Here is a 21,225-nt window from a genome sequence, read left to right as displayed (position 1 = left end):
CTCTCACATATCAAATAACCGATTGAAATACACAATCAAAGCAAATATATATGTAGAAATATATATGTATGGATATAAGAATCAGAAAATAAGAAGGAATGGAAAGAATCAGTAAAGAATCAAGAGACAGTTAGTAGCAGAGACACCTCACCTACTGCTTCATCATTTCACCCCACTTCGCTCAAGGGGAGTCCATTGCTTGAACCGGGTGAAAGCTCAGAGGTGCCACCAGCCCCCACTCTTCCGTGACAACACGTCTGCTCCATGGCGTGAACTTCCACCAGGCCAGTGTAGGCTCCCCTTTTTAATACAAATTCAAACCTAACGAAGCTTCTAGCAAGCCTCACCCCCTCGTTCTCATGAGAGCCCGTACCAGCCTGCTCCAAGGCCACTGCATCGGTTGATCAGGCCTTTGCTATGTCTCCGAGACAGACCATGTACATTCCTCTGATAAGAACCAGTTCTCTCTAGTCAGTAAAGTGCGAAAAACAGGAGAAGAGCAAAACATGCCCTCCCCACCCCTGCAGCTTCGTGCAGGCACAGAAAATAGCTTCAGTCATGAAAATGGAGTTAGTTAAGCCATGCACACAGAAAGGCCCAAAGCAAGATGGAATCAGAAAAGCAAGGATGACATGAAACCATGTCAAAGGCAATAGTCAGCACTGCCATAAAGCAAGGTAAAGTCAGAAATCAGAATGACATGAAGCCATGCCAAAGGCAATAGTTCAACACATAATTCACATAACCCAAATAACACTATAGACTTTATCCCTCAGTATACAACATTGAGCACGTGTGCACCACCACCCACAACACTGCACCTCGACATCCCATACCTTCTATTCTTAGCAAGACTATTCTACTGAAAGACACCAAGATTATAGGACAGAAGAGAAGCAGACATATGCAGGGCCAACCTACGTTAAGGCTAGGGTAATATAACACATTGAAATCAGGTAAAATGGTGGTGGTTGAGGGTCATCATAGCGTATCAGACCACAAAAGTGGCTTGTTCACTACAGGCGTGATTAAGTGCTTCGCGACGTACTCATTCTGAAGTTTGCGGTGGAAAAACGCCTCCCTTACACAAGGCAGTTACCGGACTTCGTTTGTCCAAGCACAAGTTCGAGAGTTGAGCCCCGTTGGGCCCCAAGTTGGTTCCTCATGAGGAGGATTTTTCTTTGGTGAAGGCTGGATCAACTTGATCAAGTTACTAGGTTGAACTGACTTACCTGTTGGATTGTTATTCAAAGACAGAGGACACTGTCACCTTTGTTAGAGCTTATATAGGGCTGTGCCTTATGGTTGATTATGTGACATATTGGTATTCATGGGTAATGTAGTGTTGTTAAAACTTTTATCTCATTGGCTGCTGTGAATAAGTAGTAAAGAAATGAGAAGCATAATCCTCTCCTCCGTGTCCCTAATGGAATTGAAAATTCTTGTCACAAATGTTTGCACTATTTTAATCCTAATGCCCCCCCTATCAAAGATGATCACACTAAAAAAGGATCACGATACTTATATTTCATATTACCGTGCTAAAGAAAGATCCATATTAGAATGGGAGTTTCTGAATTTGTTTTACCGAAATTAATACATTTTAAGTTCCACAATGAAAAGGCAAATTAGACTGATTTCTACTTTTTAAACAATACTGACGAATATATTTATGCATAAAAACTACAAGATTCGTCTTCCGTACAATCGAAACCCTTTCAGCATCGATCTGTAAAAGGTTTTGTATTTATTTAAACAGAACGAAACACTCCAACATGGCCGCCATATTTTAAGTGCAGTTGGATGAGGCGCAATGTTTGTCTTTCTTCTATGTTGACAGCAAACTCGGAAGGTGGAACTGTAGTGGCAGCGTGTGTTTCTTTTCGGAGGAGCCGGAAGTGGCGCCCACGTGCAGCACAGGCATAGAAGAACTGCACGAAGTGGGGATGGAGTCTGTGACTGAAGGCAGCTGGCAGAGCCTGCCTGTGAAACTACACCAGGAGGTGCTGCAGACCCTAGCGGATCTGGGTTTCACACATATGACTCCAGTCCAGGTAAATGGATTCTGTTTAGAAATCTGTTTTCAAAATCTCTGCCACGAAGACATTGTCAACAAGGATACATGTGTTAGTAAATCTGTTGCTGTACATAAATGGCCACATAGTATATTTACATTTTTTTATGATACCTACTGCCAATATCTTTGTGTTCCTAGTCCCTAATAGTGGTTAGATAATTCTGGTGATTAATGCAATTGCTGGAGAGTTCTGTGTGCAGTCTAGTCATTGGTTCCGCTCATAAAATGAAAACAATAGTTAAAAGGGATAATGTGATTGCTGCAAAGCACAGTGTATAACTTGCAGATCACGGAATTGTATTTTGTGTTACTAGCTCACTGAGTTACAACTTTTGTTGTAGAGATCCGTGTGTTATGTGGCAGACAAAAAGTTACAATACTTACAGAATAGCTAAATTAGAAATGAACCGGCATCTAAAAGCTACATGCTAGCTGCAAGACATAGGTTCAGAACTCCATATTTTTTTGTTCTCAATCTTTCGTTATTCTGTGATTTCTATAAATGGTACCTTGCATAGTAACATTTTCTTATTACTAAGTTATATTTAAATGATTATTGGTGCTACCCGTACTCCTTTAGACAGATCTTCTTACTGCGTATGCAAATCTCTTACATATAGAGCCAGGGCCGGCTTTAGTGCTGGTGGTGCCCTGTGCGACAATGTTTGTTGGCGCCCCCCAAATGACCACCTCCACCACGGATTCTCTCACTAGCACCCTTTAACAGTGACGAAGTCTCCATAACAACACTCTCTCAGATGCATTGAATTAGTTATATAGCGCCACTCATACCAGTGTAGGGTGTCCGAGCACTTTACATCGCACACACATTACACAGAGACAATCAATCATACGTGTGTAAATCAGTGTATAGGAAATGTTACATAAGCCAAATGACTAAAAGTGTAGGAGTCACATGTCATCCATACTGGTAGGCAGTATAGTTGTAGAGTGCTTGGTGTGGAGAAGCACAAACTCAGAGTCGAAAAAGAAACAGCATAGTTGGGAGTTCTCTCTAAGAATCGATTTCTAGCCAAATGAATCCTTTTTGCAACATTAATCAATGTTCTAATAATGTATACTTTGCAGTGTGTATGCAGTTCTAGGATGAAAGTTAATAGTTCACTATTCTATATTAGGACTTTAAGTTATAAATGCAAGTAACAAAAAAGATGTCTCTTTTGAAAGCAGTAACCTGCTGATCTGTTTACATCATACACACTCTGTAATCTACTTGGTACACGTTCTTTGCAGCAGGCATATTAACCCTCTGCACTAACTTCACATAAGTCAAATCATCAACTATGCAAAATGCTGATCTCTCTCCAGGACGTTAATTAATCACAGGAGTTATTGTGACATTTATGTGAGGCCTGGTAATTGCTGAGGGAAAGAAACGCTGCAGCAGGTGCTTCAAAAGCATAATAAACTTTCAAGCACGGCGCCCCCAGGAAGCCAGCACCTGGTGCGATGGCACCGGTCGCACCGCCCTAAAGCCGGCCCTGTATAGAGCTTGGGAAAGCCAAAAACCTACCTTCTAGTCAACAGTTCTTCTGGCTATAACTAGTAACCCTCCACCTTCCTATGTTCTGTAGCTTCCTTGCTTCAAACACTAAGGGGCATATCAGCAACAACCGGCGATAATTATCGCTAAGCGCACTTAGCGCTAAGATAATTATCGCCGGCTAACGTGGGTTTTTATCGCTGAGATAGCGTGCTATTAGCAACGCTTATCTCAAAAGCGATAAAAATCCTAGCGCTAACTGCCCAACGTGAGATTATCTCTGGAAACCCAGCGATAATCTCATGAAATGTGGCGTTAGCTTGTTGATAGGGCCTCACAAACTTAGCCATGATATCAACCTTCCATAGGATATCATGGCTAAGTCAGTCCTGAAGCAGGCGTAAAGAAAGTAGGGATAACAGGGGTCTTATGCTTCATAGCATGGGGCTTGATGATAGGAGAAATGTCGCTTAGCAGTTGTGAGAAGGTGGCCTGGTATATGCTGTCCACTAATTAAAGTGGGCACCTTGTACCAGTCCGAACAATTCTTATTGATGATTAGGTTAAAGACAACCTTTATTGAAAGCTATCCTAGTGGTAGCTGTGGAGAGCAGCCTTCAGGCCAAGTCTCTCAAAGGAATGTAAAGCAGCTTGGTTTACCAGATTATAACCTCTTGAATGACCAACTGAAAGGAGAACAACACAAGGTATATATAAAATATATGTATTTATTACTAAACTTTCTCTACTAACCTCTTTATGAGATTAGAGAACAAGATACACAATATTTAAGGACTAGAACGACAGTAAATAACACAATACACAGTGGGCACCAGGGGGAGACTAAGCCATATATTAAGAAAGTGGTATAACAACCACGACTTGACTAGACACAGTGTCTAGAGCACGTAGAATCGCTGGGACCCCAAGGAACCACCCAAGGTAGTGACACAGGGGACCCACGGGGGATGCGTGCAGTGTGAGAACACAGCCGTGAGCTCCGTACAATCCTATGGGAAAGTTGCGGTTGGAATTTTAAAGCTTAAGCAGACTTAGGAGAGGACTTGGAGCAAACCCTTTCAAACTTAGAAGGTTCTAAGGCCAGTACCCATGTGAGCACCGGAGAACTTGTGTTATCTAACCCAGGGAAGCCGGGTGCATAGGTGTCAAATGGTGTCGGGAATCTTCGTAGTTTTCAATGGCGTGATGCTGCAAAGTGCGGCTGCCGTGAAGAGGAAAGGTGTCCGGTGTGATCCAAGCCTGGATCGGAGCTGAGAAGGATGTGGAAGCAGAGGGGACATAGTCTAGGTCACTTGCCAGTGACCATGGGCTCAGTAGACGAATGCCCACTGATGTCGGGTGTTTCAGGTGAGATGAGGTGAAGTATGACTCTGCAGCCACGAGGACCAGGAGACGTCGACGGCGACCAAAGTCCGCAGGCGAGCTATCCCACGAAGGATGTCGAGTGCTGGGGGAGTCAGTGTCCGGATTGGAGACCAACAAGCCTTGGCAACTGCAACCCACGCGGTCAGAGAAAAGATTCTTCGGTGTGGACCAGCAAGGTCCTGTGGACTCCCCAAGCGATGGAGAGTCAGAGCACGGCTGGAGCAACCAGGAAAGCCCACGGAAAGTTAAAGTTACCTTCTCAGGGACCCACAGGTCGACAGACCAGGGATCGCGACGGGACCTCGAGAGGCATCCCAAAATACCAGCCCACGGAACCCTTGTGGAGTGTAGGCCAGTAATCTTCGGTGGAATCACTGCTCAGGGTCTGGACTACAAGTAGCCCAAACACAGCCTCAGGGATCGCCAAAAGGCATATGCTGCTGCAAATGTGCACGGTGTCCAGGGGTTCGGGTTGCACGGTCCCCTCGAGGGCTACGGGTCTCAGGTTTGCTGAGAGCACTGGTCGGCCTCAGGGAAGCTTAGGCACCCACCTCCTGTATTGCAAAATCTTCAGAGTCCGTCAGGAGCTGCGTAGATGGAAACCGGTCAGATGCGTCTTTGGTGCCTGCGTTGCAGGGGAGTAACTCCTTTACTCCAACGGAGATTCTTCGGTCATCCAACGTAGTGTAGATAGTTGAAGTGCTTGGTTTCTGTAGCAGATTTTCGTCCAGGTAAATCTAAAGTCCTGTAGCCACGGGTTCCTACTTTATACCCAAGGAAGGGGTGGTACAAACTCTGGGGACCCACCTATGGGAGGGTCAGGACAGAGGGGTGGCTACACCCATGTCCTTTGTCCAGTTTCACGCCAGAGCAGGGGCTGAGAGCCCCTGCAACCGGTTTGAGCTGGAATAGAGGTTCCGAAGGCTGCAGAGGGGCTCTGCTCATGCAGTTGACCCTCTCACATAAAATCCAGTACCCTGCCTTCAGGATTGATAAGGCCTGCCATAGGGGTGACTGATAGGTTAATATGTGCAGTGATATGGATAGATATAGTGAACCTCTATCTAAGTAAGGTGTGCATGCACCACCTTACACAGGCTGCTGTAGCAGACCTGTTGTGTCATTTTGAATGGTCTCTCAGGGGTGCATAATACATGCTACAGCCCCTGAGATGCCTCTGGGTTACATAGGCTCTGGGTATATAGTATACCATATACTAGGGACTTATAAGGGTACCCCAAAATCCAACCTTAAGTGTACCTAAAGTACATGCAATCAATTTAGAGAGCAAGCAGCTAGGCTGGGGTCCTGGGTAGCAGGATCCCAGCCAGAGTAAGTCGAAAACAGTGAAACATCAGCAAAAAGTGGGGGTAACTATAAGAAGCAGATCCTACTCTCCTACAGCAGTGCAGATGCGATTTAGGTTAGTACAACTTAAAATACTACACCGCACATACAACCAGCACATGCATCTCTACACTTGGGGTAAAACACACACAGCGCTCTGCATCAGAGGGTGTCAGCAAGAAGGCACCTTTTTCCATATCTTGTGGGAATGCCTGAGGATAGCTAGTTACTGGCAGGAGGTTACGTAAGCCCTTTCCATCGTCTCAGGTGTGCTGGTCCCTATGGATGCAAATGGCTCCTCCTGATGATTAAAGGTGACTTTGATTGGCCCCGGTACACAGGAATATGGCTGGCCCTAGCGGCTGGGATAGCCAAAAGGAACATTGCAAGGAGGTGGGGGTCGCCCTTGCCGCCAACACTGGGAGAGTAGGAACGAGACCTGGATTGGTGCCAGAGGGCAGGAGAAATGGTCTATAAATGAAGAGGATGCGCAAAAAAGTGGGAGGAAATATGGTCGGTATGGCGACAGTATAGACTGGGCTTTGGCGTTCAGGACCATCACCCATAAAGGCAAGGAAGTGCAGCTCTGTTTATGTCAAAGGCGTGACCTTGCCGACTGTATGTATATACTAGTAGGGGTTGTGCCTCCTGAAATGAATACTATTGATGTTTTTATGTCCACCAAGGAGCATAAGGTGGCAAGATTGAATTGTCAACTTGGTACAGATTACTGTAACTACTGTTACTTGTGGTCGATTGAGCAAACAGTTAATAAAAACATGTTTTAAAAAATAAAAAAATGAAGAAAATGTATCGCTATTATCTCAGCAATATATGTGTAAGTACAATATATTATTTTATATACAGCAGTTTAATACCTATTGTGATAAATCCTTATTCAAAGCGTTTTAATAGAATACTTATTAATATGTACAATCCAGATCAGTGGAAGCCTTTTCTTTTGTAAAAGAATGAACTTCTTTTTAATTATCGAACAATCTGATAATGAACACACTACAAATGAAATGGCCCCTAGGCATGACCAATATGGAAAATTATAGTTGGCAGTGACAACAGGTTTTCAGAGTCTTTATGAAAGTTCATAGAGAATGGAATCCCCACTCCAACTTTCCGCCATTCCCAAGTCACTAAGAATCACCCTGGGCAGCAACCCCCCCATCTAGGAACACATTGCCAAGAGACCAAAGATGATCTGATATCAACTCTCTGTGCTAAATAAAGTGGAACCATTCTCTTCAGAAAGCAACTTTAGTACCCCTGTTTAAGCCCTCGTACACTCGCATTTGAATGATAGCAAGTCAATGCTCCCTGGTCACTTAGAAAGACTACACATTGCCCCGCCTTTAAGGGTATCCCACATGCCACAGCACATCTCATGCATGGCCTGAAGAAACATGACATCTCTGCAATACTGATCAAAGCACATTGGCTCTCCCCACTGGCAAGCACCATTTTCAAACCTAGCTGCACCATATATATAGCCATCATGACCAGCACCCCACGAGCTCACAATCTCTTGCGGTTCTTGGTTCACCTGCAGACATGGCACCATTAGACTGAAAGCAAAGAATTGAAAAAAGATATATATTTTTTAAAATCCCAATGCAACAGGCCTTCTCCACCTCCGCAACCAGGTTCGGGAACAACTTTTCGGTCTCCATCTGTACCATCCCAACCCTGCTTCAATTTAGGAAAGAGCAGAAGACACACTTCTTTAAAGAACACTACATCATGATGCTGTAGTAGTCCACTTCTGCTCCAGTTCTGGCCATGGCATACTGTTTTTTTCCCAAGCCATGCTACATAGCTGCCGCTCTGCTTTACAGCACGTTATTTTAGAGCGCATTTACAACGCGCACATACACCATTAAGCCTCTTGGCGCTAAGGTAATAAAGGCAACACCTGTCAGTCAGAATGAATTACTAGGCTTGTCTGAAAAGCCAGGTTTTCAAAAGCATTCTGAAGCCCATATAATTGGTGGACGATCTAATGTCTGGAGGAAGAGTATTCCAAGTTGAAGGCGCCAATGCAGATAAACTAGCCCCTCCTAGTCTCTTTGTTTTACTTCTTGGGACTGTGAGTAAATTCTGATGAGCAGATCCGAGATGACGATTTGGGGTATAACATTGGTTTCTGGACAGCTTTTGCTGTAAAGAGATTTAAAAACCATGCAGGTTGTTTTAAAGATAGTTCTCTGAGCCACAGGGAGCCAGTAACTTTTTCAACAGAGGTTTAGTGTGACAATGTCTTTGCTGACAGAAAACCAACCGGGCTGCCTGATGTTGGATTAGTTGCAACCTATGATTGAGGCCAGAGGGGAGTCCCAGATAGAGTATGTTAGCATAGGCAATCCTATATATCACTTATGCCATCAGAATATGGATAACAGCATCCACTGTGAAGTATCTTCTGATTTTCCTTATTTTCCAGAGTTGGAAAAAGCACGCAGAGTACACTGCTCCTATCTGATGTTTCAAGGATAGGTCTAAAGACTGTTCACTGTCTTTTGAGCATGGCGGGAGGGGGTGTCCCATTTTCAAAGGCCAAAATAAAGGATTCCATTGATGTAATTGGTTAATTTTGTGACCACAATTTCAGTTTTGTCTGAATTCAACTTCAGTTGGTGGCCATTCATCCAGTCTCTTATAAAGACCATGGTATTTTCGGAAAAATACCAAAGAGAACCTGTTGTTGTCATTGGTGAATATCAGCTGCATATCATCAGCATAGTTGTATACTTTCACCTTTTGCTCCTGGAGACAGTGGATCAATGGGCGGATGTAGTTTTTAAATAAATGAGGGGATAGGGAGGAACCCTGAGGCACTCTGCAGCTCAGTTGAACCTTGTCAGAGGAAAGCAGTGGAAGATGGACCGATTGGACTCGATGTGTAAGAAAGGAAGTCACCACTGCAGATCAATACCCTGCAATCCTGCCATATTGACATGGTCGACCAATATAGTATGGGCAACCATGTCAAAAGCTGCCGAGGGGTCAAGCAAAACCATGGCCTGAGTAAAGTCATGATTCGCCTGTTTCCTCCTAACATCCAACACAGAGAAATTGACTGTCTCCATTGAGCGGGCAGGACAAAAGCCAGCCTGATGGGAATCGAGATTTCCAGACTTCTCCAAGAAAGAACAGAAGTGTTGCGCAACATGGGTGTCTAGCAGTTTAGCAATTTTAGTATGTCTAAAAGACATTGACAAAGCCAATAGCTTTCTCATAGGAATGACCTGTTGGCTTTGCCAATGCTTGTTCTTGCATGTTTTATTGTTGGGACTGAATCGAAAGGGTGGCTGTAGAATATTTTGTTAGCCTTTTTTGTAAAATTTGTTAATTTGTGTTTGGTACCAAACCAATATGTTTTTCCCTATAAACGTTTTTTAGGAATAGATCTACAACGTAATGTCAATTCGGATTTTTCCATAGTAACCTATTATCTGTTTCATGAAAAATCTGCTTTCATCCTTTTATAATGAATTCTTAGAAATATTTAACATTTTAAAATGGTATCAGCCCAACTTATAAATCACAAGGTCAGGGTAGAGGATGTAGCCTTAAGGCTAGAGCGGTCGACCTCGAAGCTGGGGAACCGGGTTCGAGTCACGGCAACGATGCTCAACATCCTGTGATTCTGGGCAAATCACTTAATCTCCCCGTGCCTAACAAAAATGAATGAGTCCTTCTGTAACAAAACTGGTGCTATGTAAAGCGCTCTGATACCCGATGTCTCGGGTCTAGTTCGCGCTATATAAAACTCTTTAAAAAAAATATATATATATATATATATATATATATACTAAAGTGTAAACTGACCAGCACAGCTTGATATCGAACTAATATTTTGCAGATTTAGAGAGTGCCTGTATGTGTGCCTAACATAAAACAGGATAACTGCTGTGTGAGGTTCCTGTTGGGGAGCATATATTAGATGGTATACCATATTTGTTGCATAGTGCCTGGTGCAGCATAAGACTGACATTATGGGATTACTCGAAATTTAAAATAAATTGGTTTTCAAAACCCCTATTCTGGTTTCAAAATAATTTTATTCTCAAAGTCCCCATGCAAACGCTTTACTAAAGAAACTGACATTTTTCTTTTTCAGTACTTATTTTGTAAATGTTTTTCTTCATCCTTAGCAGTGCAAGGCGTACTAATGTAATGTTTTTTCTGTTTTAGTCTGCGACTATCCCATTGTTTATGAGCAATAAAGACATTGCTGCAGAAGCAGTAAGTATATATTTTAAATTATGGTTGATGTTCTTATTCTGTGTTAAGAACTAAAGTGAACCATCCTATTTACATCCTAGGTTACAGGCAGCGGTAAAACGTTAGCTTTTGTGATTCCCATTTTGGAAATTTTACTCCGACGGGAAGAAAAGTTAAAGAAAATGCAGGTAAGAATTCTTTAGAAAATGCTAAAATTATTTTGCAGAACTTCAGATTGCTAGTAATTTTCTTCATGCTTATGCGAGGACAAAACTGTATTTGCTGAAGATCAAATTGCCTTTTTTTTTGCCTTTACAATCAAGCTTGAACGATCAACAGGCACCATGGAGAAGGGCCTACCCTCCAATTCTTTTTACCGTTGTAAGTGCAAATGCCCCATTATGGCTCCCTGCCTCAGTGTGCTTGTTGCACTCATGAACAACACACCCACCAAAGCAACAAGTTATGTAACATATTTGATCACCCTTACCTGCGACCATTACAATGAAAACATTGCACAAGGAGAACATAGATCTCATAGGTATTTACAAATAAATGTATCTCGACAACGAGGACAACAGCCACTGTTGTGACTGCAATCACTGAGAGCGTTTCATGCAGTGATGAAACACATTCTTTTCCCTAACTGGACCTTTGTACCCACAATTGTCACACCTCTGGGCCACATGTAAGTCCCTTGTAAAAGCTGATACAAAGGGCCATGTGACCAGTAAAGGCCTCTGAGGGCTGCAGCATGTATTGTGTCACCCTCCGAGACCCCTCATCTTAACACCCCCAGCCAGCCATGGCAGGCTGCGTGTTTTTGTGCAGACCAAACTGAAGAGTCGACATGTTACACATCCCTGTGTTCCATGCCCACCAACACTACCTGTGGCATGGGTACGTCGCCCCTCTAGAAGCCTTACAGCCCTAAATGCAGGGTGCGCCACACCCAGGTCAGGGCTTAGCTGCAAGATCAATATGCCCCTACAGTGCCTGTGCCATTCGCAGACATTGTAAGTGCAGTGAAGCCATTTTGAAATGCATATCACTGAAGTCTAGAAAGTTTTGTATCAAAGGTCTAAGCACATAAAACCCACACTATTCCAGTGTGGGATTTAATGAAAAATGCACTCAGAAGTCATCTTAGAGGTGCCCCCTGAAAAATTACCAACACTGGTGTGGTTCCTGACTGGCTCCCAGCCATCTGCTACAACCATACATGTTTCTGGACCCCTCAGTTGAGAGCCTCCGCTCTCTGTGTCTGGAAACAAAGCACCTCCTGGGCAGAGGTGTCATACCTCCTCCCCCAAGGATGGGCAGGGTCCTCAAAGAGGGTGCTTCAAAGGCTTGCCGCCTTTGCTAGCTGTCCCCAGCCTTTTGATGCTATCAGCAGCTGTCTCCCACCTGTTTAAGTGCGAGAACCGGCGGGAAAAGCTAGCCAGGAAGAGAGGTGTGCCCACCTTTGCCAACCCCACCCCTCAGGTGGTGGTGGCAAAGTGAAGGCCACCTCTCAGTCCACGCGATCTTGCAGATGGGGGACCCCTCCAATCAAAAAGAGGCCTATGCCCCCCCACCCCAGAGGGTGGCATACTAGGGGGTGTAGAAATCCCAGGGAAAGGACCGATTGGTCCCAACATACACACCCCTGTAATGCCCCTAAATCTAGGAGTTGGTGGATCAGCAGTGAGATTTACAACTTTGTATTTGTTGGACCACTTGGTCAACACCTGATCACATGACAATCCCAAAACTGCCTCTAGTCATTTTTTGAATTGACAATTTGTTTTCAAATTCTTAAGTCTTGTTAGGGCTTTGGTTAAGTCCCTCTAGCATTTGAAAAAGTCTCAATCTCACTGTAGTTAGGGGTGAAAGGGTTTAGAGGTATTTCACCAACAACTGCCATAGAGAATAGAGTGGATGAGACCGACATATAGAGATGGCAGAGTTAAGATCTCTATGCAAACTCAAGAAAATACACACTTCCAAGGTCAAGCTTCAGGCGCTCTTGGCAGAGTACTCCAGGGACCATCCTTCTGAGAGGGAAGATCCCCCCCCCCCCCCCCCCTCAGAAATCGATAAAACCAGTGATGGGGAGGATCTCACCCAACCCCCACCACTAGATGGAGAGAACAGGGCCCATGTGCCCCTGACTCCAAGAATTGCACTCACCACCCCTTGAACCCACACAGGTGGATCAGGTCTTGGTGAGATCACTGAGGACAGCCTCAGTGAAGAGGATAACCTTCTAGCGAGGTCGGCCCAAAGATTAGACCTAGAGTCCAGACTCCTGGCTCTAGAAAAAGTATGATTAGAGATGGGCTGGAGAACGCGCCCGGAGGCGCTACATTTACCGAGGCTCCCTCGGTGGAGCGGGGGGTCCTTGCTGCAAAGCCTATCATTGTGAATAGCGCAGTTCTTACCTGCTATCCTGGTCACCAGTGAGGAGCCCGTAGCCTTCAATCCTTCGTGGCTGCCTGTCTCCCCTGCCGCCTTCGTCACCTGAGGCCGCAGCAGGGGGAAACTACAGGTCCCAGCATCCTCCCTGGCTCCGCCCATTTCCGCTGGAGAACGCGCCCGGAGGCGCTACATTTACCGAGGCTCCCTCCGCGTCGCGGGCGATGCCGGGCTGAGCCCGGGCAGAAGGCAGGCCGTCTGTGGCCGTCCGTGGTCGAATAAGGTCGGGTTGGGCCGCCCTCTGTGCATCTAGCTGTGGTCCTGTGGATAAGTACATTTTAATTTCATTTTCTGTTGGCGATTGAGGGACTGTGCTGTGTGCCTTGGGACCTGATCTGGACAGAGTTCTTAATTGCAAATGTCAACTCGCTCCGGTAAAAGTTTGAGGGGGGGGAGGGGAGGGTGATGGGGGGAGTATGATTGGCACCATGGATCGTTTTATTACACGTGTGGCCAACGTAATTGACAAGGAAATTGGCATGGCCGAGCGCCGCTTGTCGCGAGGGCCTCATAGTAGCCGACGCTCATCGTTGGGTTCATTTGCATTGGTGCCTTCACCTGAACGTGGCCAGGAGCCCCCTTCCCTTGTCCCCTTTCCCCTGGACCATCCCCGGGTGGCTGCCCTGAGAGCCAATTTAGATGATCTTGAAGTGCTGACAGATTCAGTGCTCCAAGTTGAATCTAACTTGGTCATAGATACAGCTACTAATGAGGCAGACACCTTGCTTTTGCCCTTGGCCAGTCTTCCCACCCACGCAAAAACAAATGTAGTTCCAGCCTTAGTGGTACAGGCGGAAATCCATCCTGCCCCTATTAAAAGGAAAAGGCTGCTCACCCCGCAGAAAGGCAATCTGGCTAAAGTTTTTAAGCGGCCCAGGCGGATTGGCACCAGGTCGGGTGGGGCGAAAGTGGGGCAAGATTCCTGCCCACCGCAGGGAGCTCTAGAGATGGAGATTTTAGGTGGGACATTGAATACTGGTTGTGGAGTACCGCTCGGAAACTCCTTAACACAACCACCTTCTGATTCCCTACTTGTTAATAATTTAGAGAAATTGATGAAATCCTTACTTCTCCCAGTGTTGGACAAAATCGAGGGTGGACAAAATGGAGCAGGTAACCCTGGACAATTTTTTTCTCGCTAAAATCATTTATTAAACTACAGCTGAGAAATAGGGAGGATGGCCAAGGGAGAGGGAATACTAGTAGGGAGTCATCTTTAGTGCCTCAAAGCTTAGTCTCTTCAATAGACACCACAGCAGTTGTACTCGAGGCGCCTGCTTGTGTCCCACAGCCTACTTCTACAACTACAAGGGTGGGAAGGAAGGTCTGTCGGCAACTGAATCTGCAGATAAAACCAAGCCTACTAAAACCACCAATATTACGTTAGGAAAAATGAAGACTTGCATCGTAGCCTCTGGTATTGCTCCCAAAGATAGTTCCACTACCCCTGCTATTAGGCCTGTAGCTTCAAGCCCACCTAAGATCCTAAACCCTGAAGAATTGAATCCTGCAATAGCTGGTTTACATTCGTCAAGCGAAGGATTAGGCGAGGGAAGGGCGTCTAATGTCAACCTCCCCCCTGCCTGCCAGCCTTATGTAGCTGTCTTGATTGGGGTGCCAGTGCTTAGCCCGGGTAAGCGGGAGACCTTTGAGGACCTATACAATAAGACCCTTTTTTGGCTCAAAGAAAATAGGCCTTTGCCTAAACCCTTGGGGGGTCGGATTATACATGTTAGGAGAGTTGGTTGGATTGGTCCTCAACAAAAAACCATAAACGGCGACTGTATTATCGTAAATTTCGACGACCCAAGAGTGGCTAGTTATGTTTGCAGTAGGCCTCGGAGGGTGTATAGTTCACCCGTTGGTGGGGGCCAAATTGATACATACGATCTTAATTATTTTTATTCCCCAAACTTGTCTGGGAAGACCACTGGCTTCTATGGGCGGGAGGAGAGAGGTGGCAGACAGTTCCATGGACCCCTTCTCCACCCTAGCTTCTCTGTCAAGCCTCCATACCAGCCACGAGATTGGCCTCTGCAACATTATTGACTTACCACCAGCCCAACAAGGGAAATATATATCGAGGTAATAGAGGAGCTACCAAGCATTAGTCAATTGACTGGTGCGGAATTGCTGAGGTCACCTGTTCATACTCTAGCTAATATAAATCCCCCTAGGGAGCAATTGCATTCATCTCTGCTTTATTCAAAAGCGCTAGTTCCATCCTCCCAAACCAAGGCTGCTCTGATGGAGGTTATCACAACTATAGAGACCTTGTCGCTGCCGGCCATTGAGACAACTCCAATTACTGCTAGCCCCCCCCTTGTTAGTAATATGGAGTTAGGGCGGGAAGAGGGAGGCAGTGTCTCATTGAAGGTTGTTAGCTGGAATATAGCAGGTCTTGGACGGAATTTGGGTATACCAGATTGGAATGCCTTGATTGAATCGTTTGGGATCTGTCTATTCCAGGAGACCTGGTCCCTGGAACCTCAACACAAGATGGGTTTTACCACCTATTCTGTCCCTGCCATACGCCCTAAGGGAGGGAAAGGCCGTCCTTCGGGAGGGCTGACAATTTGGGTGAATATTTCCTTGCGTTACTCTATCAAGTCTATTACCACTAAGTCTCCTGATCTCCAAAGGCTAATAGTTAGAGGCCCTTGTGGAGGGAAAGTACTTGAAATTTTTAATATCTATATTAGAGGAGCACGGGGGGGTTCTTCTACGTTATCCTCAACTGGCATTGACGAGGAACTCGGAAATATTAAATCTGATGCCTATATCTTGCTAGCGGGGGATTTTAATTGCACGTATGAACCCCTTGCTGCGGATGATGTGCTGGGCAATAGAGAAGACGACACTAGGAGAGGCATTCCAATATTGCAACTTCCTCCTATTAGGAGATGGAATCAAGGTGCTATTGATCTCAATGCACTTTGTATGGAGTATAACCTTAGAGCCACTAATGGCAGATCCAACTCAGACCTAATGGGGGCCCACATGTTCAACAGAGTAGGGCATTCCTCACGGATTGACTACATTCTGCTGAACTATTGTTTGTGGCCCTATTTGTTGGATATGGTGGTTTTGCAGTCTACTGACAGTGACCACAATCCATTGTCACTATCCCTGTGCCCCTTCTGGTTGGGCCAGTCCCCTCCTCGAATCCCTCGTATGTGGAGAGCTACCCATGAAGTATGCCCCTCAAATTGTGGTAGGCGCCTAAAATGGAATAATTTTGCTGCCAGGGAGTGTAAGATTCAGGAGGTAAAGTTAATAATGTCCAATATTCCCCAACGCCTAGATTCTCCCCCTGCTAGTGCACAGGAGATCTCATTATTGTTCGACCAAACCACGCATGCACTAGGCGATTTATTCTTAGTCCCCAATGTGGGTAAGAGACGTAATCCAAGAGGCGCCACAAAGGGCAACGTCGGGTGGTTTACTCCTGTTTGCCGAGAGGCCAAAAGGGAACTAATCAAGGCAGTTAAATCTAAGAACAGAGCCTTGATTAGTGCTGCGAGGGGTAATCAAAGGAGAATTATAAAGGAGGCTAAAATTGCATGGGAGTACCAGTTTTGGCACGATCTAAAAGCCACTAGCATAAGGAAGGACTCCGAGGGTTTCTGGGACTTACTAAGAGCAAGGGACAAGCCTGTGGACTCCTTAATTACATGCAATATAACCGAGGATGCATGGTTTGACCATTTTTCCCTGCTTTACTCTGTGGCCCTGAGTGCGGGGACATGTCAGACAGAATGCTTTTCTGTAGAACCCTGTGAACTTACTGAGGAGCATATGTTCACAGTTAAGGAAGTGGCGGGGGCAATTACATGTCTTGTCCCCAATAAAGCGGCAGGCCCGGATGGGTTGCCAGGGGACTTATTACGTATCAACCCAGTAGAGTGGGGGAAACTTATTGCTGCCCTACTGAATGCTAGTTTCAGTGGGGCAACTTTCCCAGGCTCATGGAAGGGTGCCGAAGTTGTTCCCATTTTTAAAAAAGGGAGTCGGGTCGATCCCGCTAATTATCGCCCCATAAGTCTTTTAGACTCCTCACAGAAAGTGGCAGGCAAAGTGATCTTGGGTAGGATACTGCAATGGATGGAGGAAAAAAGTATTCTCTCTGATTTCCAGGCCGGTTTTAGATCAGGTATGGGGACGATAGAGCAATCTTTTCGGCTTTTGATGCTCTATTGGAAAGTGGTTGTACTGGGCAAAGGCAGTCTGTATCTCGCTTTTATAGATTTGCGGACTGCCTTTGACCTGGTCCCGCGCAACCAACTTTGGGGTGTGCTGAATGATCTGGGCATCCCCCCGTACCTTCTAAGTCTATTGATAAAGTTGCATGCCGACAACTTTGCCCAGATCAGGTGGAGTAATCAGGGTCAAAAAACAAATCGAATACCTGTAAATAGAGGAGTACGCCAGGGGTGTGTTTTAGCCCCCACTCTGTTTTCCTTGTATGTAAATGGAGTGGTGGAATTTTTATCGGAAGTTCCATCAGATGCACCATCCCTGGCCGGTAGAAAAATACCTACTCTTCTATTTGCAGATGATACCCTCCTGATCTCCAAGACCCCTGTAGGCCTGCAGAGCCTGTTATCTAGGTTCAAATCCTTTTGTGATGCAAGGGGGCTAGTTATTAATACTGGGAAAACTAAGTATTTAGTTCTCAATCCCCCGAAAAAGACAGTCAAACCACCAATTTTAGATGCTGTCCCTTTAGAGAGGGTTACTGAGTTCGACTATCTTGGCATCCGCCTCTGTGACTCGATGAGTTGGGAATGTCATTTACAAAAGATGTTGTTGACCCATAAAAGGGTCTTGGGTGTCCTTCTCAAGGAACAACGTGCCTCAACCCTAAAACCTATTGTAACAATTCTTGACATCTACAAGGCAAGGGGCGTTAATGCAGTTTTATATGGGGCAGAACTTTGGGGTACACATAGGGCGGACCAGCTAACTCGCTCGGAACATAAGTTTCTGAAAGATTTAATGGGACTTCCTTATAGTACCCCAACACTCCCACTGCTTTTGGATATGGGGTTAAGATCAATTGGTGATCAGGCTAGACTCCGCCCTCTCCTTCTATGGGCAAGAATCTGGAGAGTCCCAGAGTTGTCTTGCTTTGCGGAAGGCCTGACTGATGTGTTGGAGTCACCGGGCTGGTCTAAGATACAATGGTTGAGGGAAGTCAAGCGTCTTCTCTTCAACATGGGCCTCGGTAATGCCTGGGTTAATAGAACTGCCCCCCCTAAACCTGTGCTAAAGAAATTATACTGGAATTGGGTAGCCGATAGTAGATCTGGTAATTCCAATTTGTGCAGGACCTCCCTGGACTTCCTATTAGTAAAAGATATGCCCCTTTGCGAACCCTACTTGGACATCATTATAAAGCGCAGTGATAGAGCATTGTACTTTCAATTCAGGATAGGCCTACTTCCTGTAGGGGAACTTACCTCTAGGTGGAAGGCCTCGGCTCAAACTGTCGATATGTGCCCATTTTGTGAGCATAGGATAGAGTCAATCCCACACCTGTTTTTTGAATGTCCGGCCTATGCTCTTCCCCGCAGTAGGTGGTTAAAACCACTATGCAGAGAACTTGGGACAAGGCATTCTAAGGAGGCCTTACGTGTTCTAAAAAATGATCCCCGCCCACTATTTGCTTGTGGTATAGCTAAGTTCCTGGGTTGGGCATGGCGCATTAGATCATCTAGGCGTTCCTATCTTGTTTAATTTGTTCTTAAATGATTTTATTTAATTTATTGGGGTCATTTGTAATATGAATTGCTTGTTAATGTACTGGCTCCTTTTATTCTCTTACTGTTCTGTACTAAATGTACTGCTTTTTAAGATATTGTCTATATCGAAATAAAGCCTATGATGACTGACTGACTGACTGACTGATTAATTAGAGATGGGCCTACCCCCATCAATGGCAGGAATATCAAACCTAGGGAGAAAGAAAGTTCTTATGACCCTAAAATCCCCAAAGGTATTGTCCCCAAATATGAGGAAGGTGATGACATCACCAAATGGTTCACAGCTTTTGAGAGGGCTTGTGGAATGAGGCAAGGGAAGAAGTCCCACTGGGGGAGGCTTACTTTGGCAACTGTTTTCTTGTAACTGCAGAGACAGAGTCCTGACCCCCTGTGGCCTATGACCTCATAAAGGGCACACTGATTCAGGGCTTTGGGCTCACAACTGAGGAGTATAGGATTAGATTCAGGGTGGCTCACCAAACCCCAAACCAATTCTGTGTTGATTTCATGGACTACTGAGTAAAAACACTAGATGGTTTTTAAACTGGAAGTGATGTGCATGACTATGTTGGTCTTTACAATCTCCTGATAAAAGAGCACATGTTAAGTAATTGCACTAATGAAACGTTGCATAAGTATCTGGTGGACCTAGGTCTAATTTCTACCCAAGGATTGAGAAAGATGGCAGACCATTGGGTCAAGACAAGGGTGACCAAAGCTTCCACTGGGGTGACCAAAAGAAAAGGGTCACAAAACCTGCCGAAGGGAAAAGGGGGTGTTTCCCCCCCACCCCCACCAAAAGATAAAAAGCAAGAGTCTTTTAAAGGCCCTGTTCAGGAGGGTAGGTCCCAGAAGTCCTCCTAGCCCACTGGTGGAAATAAGTGTAAAAATGTTGGTCGCCTAAAGAAATGGTGTCGCAACTCTAGGAAGGTTGGACACCCAACTGGAGATGCCGCCTTTTTCAACAGAAATGCCCCATGTCCCCCTCCAGGTAGTAATGGTGTGGCAAATCTCCAGATGGGATCAACAATGCCCAGAGCAAATCAGGGTCCACACTGAAGCTGTCTTAGTTTCTCAAGGGGAGGTAGCAGTGGCCACTTAAGCTGTCTGGCTCCCTAACTTAAAAACTTGCAATACCCCTTAGTGAATGGGACTAGGATAGAAGCCCTGAGGTATATAGGTGCCAGTGTCACTATGGTGAGAGATACACTGGTTTCCCCAGGACAATACCTGACTAGAAAAGCATATCCAGTCACCAATGCTGACCGTGTTACCACAGTCCATTCTATGGCTATGATGACCTTAAACTTGGGGGGAGGGGTGGGAAGAGATTACTGGCCTGAATCAAGTAGTGGTCTCTCCAACACTTCCAGCTGCCTGTCTGCTTGGAAATGACCTTGGCCGCAAGTCTGTCCCACTCCTGAGAGCCCGAAACAGCGAGTTGCTGACCAGGATAAGGAAGATGCCAGTGGCTCCCACAGAGCCTTTTTGGAAGAGGGACTCATGTACACTGAGGCTGGAGACCCCAAACCGGTGTCACTAGGAGAGTGGTAGTGCCTCAACAGTATAGGGAGTTCTTACTCACTTTGGCCCATGACATCCTACCTGGTTACCTGGGCCAGACTATAACTTGGGAAAGGCTTGTCAGCCAATTCTACTGGCCCCAGATGTCCCAGAAAGTGAAGGAGTTTGTCAGCTCCTATGTAACCTGCCATGCCAATGGCAAAACAGGTGGACACCCAAAGACCCCCGTAATTCCACTGCCTGTGGTTGGGGTTCCCTTTGAAAGGGCTGGTGTGAACATAGTGGGTCCACTTGAGCCACCTACAGTCTCAAGAAACACAATTATGCTGGTACTAGTGGATCATGCTACCAGGTATTCTGGAGCAATTCCCTTAGGACTACTACAGCTCCTGCAGTAGCCAAGGCCCTCATTGGTGTCTTCACTAGGGTTTCCTAAGGCGGTGGTTTCAGACAGAGATATCTTCTTCATGTCTGTAAACAAAACACAATGGTCCAGCACTCAAATTTCAATCAAGGTACATAGGAGGTATTTAAATTCAAGTATGCATTTGTGAATCACATTTCATAAGAGCAAATAACAGTTCAGCAGAATTATTTTCATCAAATTCTTTATTCAGAACTTCTTTCCAGCAAGATAAAAAGACCGTAGCCAACGCGTTTCATCCTCACGGACTTCTTCAGGGCAAAAGAAACTTTTTCTTGCGGTCTGCGCTGAATTCATTCATAAATAGGATTTCTCCTTCTAAAATCTGAATGTATCTGAAGATTCAAATGTCATGTATGGTAGCTATTATAAACTTTGATTGTTGAGTTCCTCACAGTAGGGAGTTAGTCAGTATCAACCATTCTCCTGTTCTGATTCCTGATTTGTTTTCGGATTCGGTCAGCCGGCACGGTAGCGTGGCGTCAGTCAAGTTTTCATGTCTGCA

At 45.4% G+C, this 21,225-nt stretch overlaps 1 protein-coding gene across 2 annotated transcripts in view; it reads left to right on the top strand.

The window, feature by feature from the left end:
• The first annotated feature begins 1,330 nt into the window (after window positions 1-1,330).
• Window positions 1,331-21,225, top strand: part of DDX55 (DEAD-box helicase 55) — a 93,054-nt gene continuing 73,159 nt past the window's right edge. Inside the window, exons 1-3 of one of the 2 annotated variants that reach the window (XM_085636359.1) lie at window positions 1,331-2,054; window positions 10,521-10,571; window positions 10,652-10,738. In XM_085636359.1, the coding sequence (XP_085492485.1) occupies window positions 1,947-2,054; window positions 10,521-10,571; window positions 10,652-10,738 (246 nt within the window). In that variant the 5' untranslated portion in view covers window positions 1,331-1,946. The remainder of the gene's footprint in view (window positions 2,055-10,520; window positions 10,572-10,651; window positions 10,739-21,225) is intronic. The other variant, XM_085636360.1, reaches the window with a different exon arrangement.

The sequence above is a fragment of the Triturus cristatus genome, chromosome 11, assembly GCF_964204655.1.
Source record: "Triturus cristatus chromosome 11, aTriCri1.1, whole genome shotgun sequence".
Taxonomy (NCBI): Eukaryota; Metazoa; Chordata; class Amphibia; order Caudata; family Salamandridae; genus Triturus; species Triturus cristatus.
The sequence above is the reverse complement of the archived record's forward strand: the minus strand, read 5'-3'. Positions and strand labels throughout refer to the sequence as shown.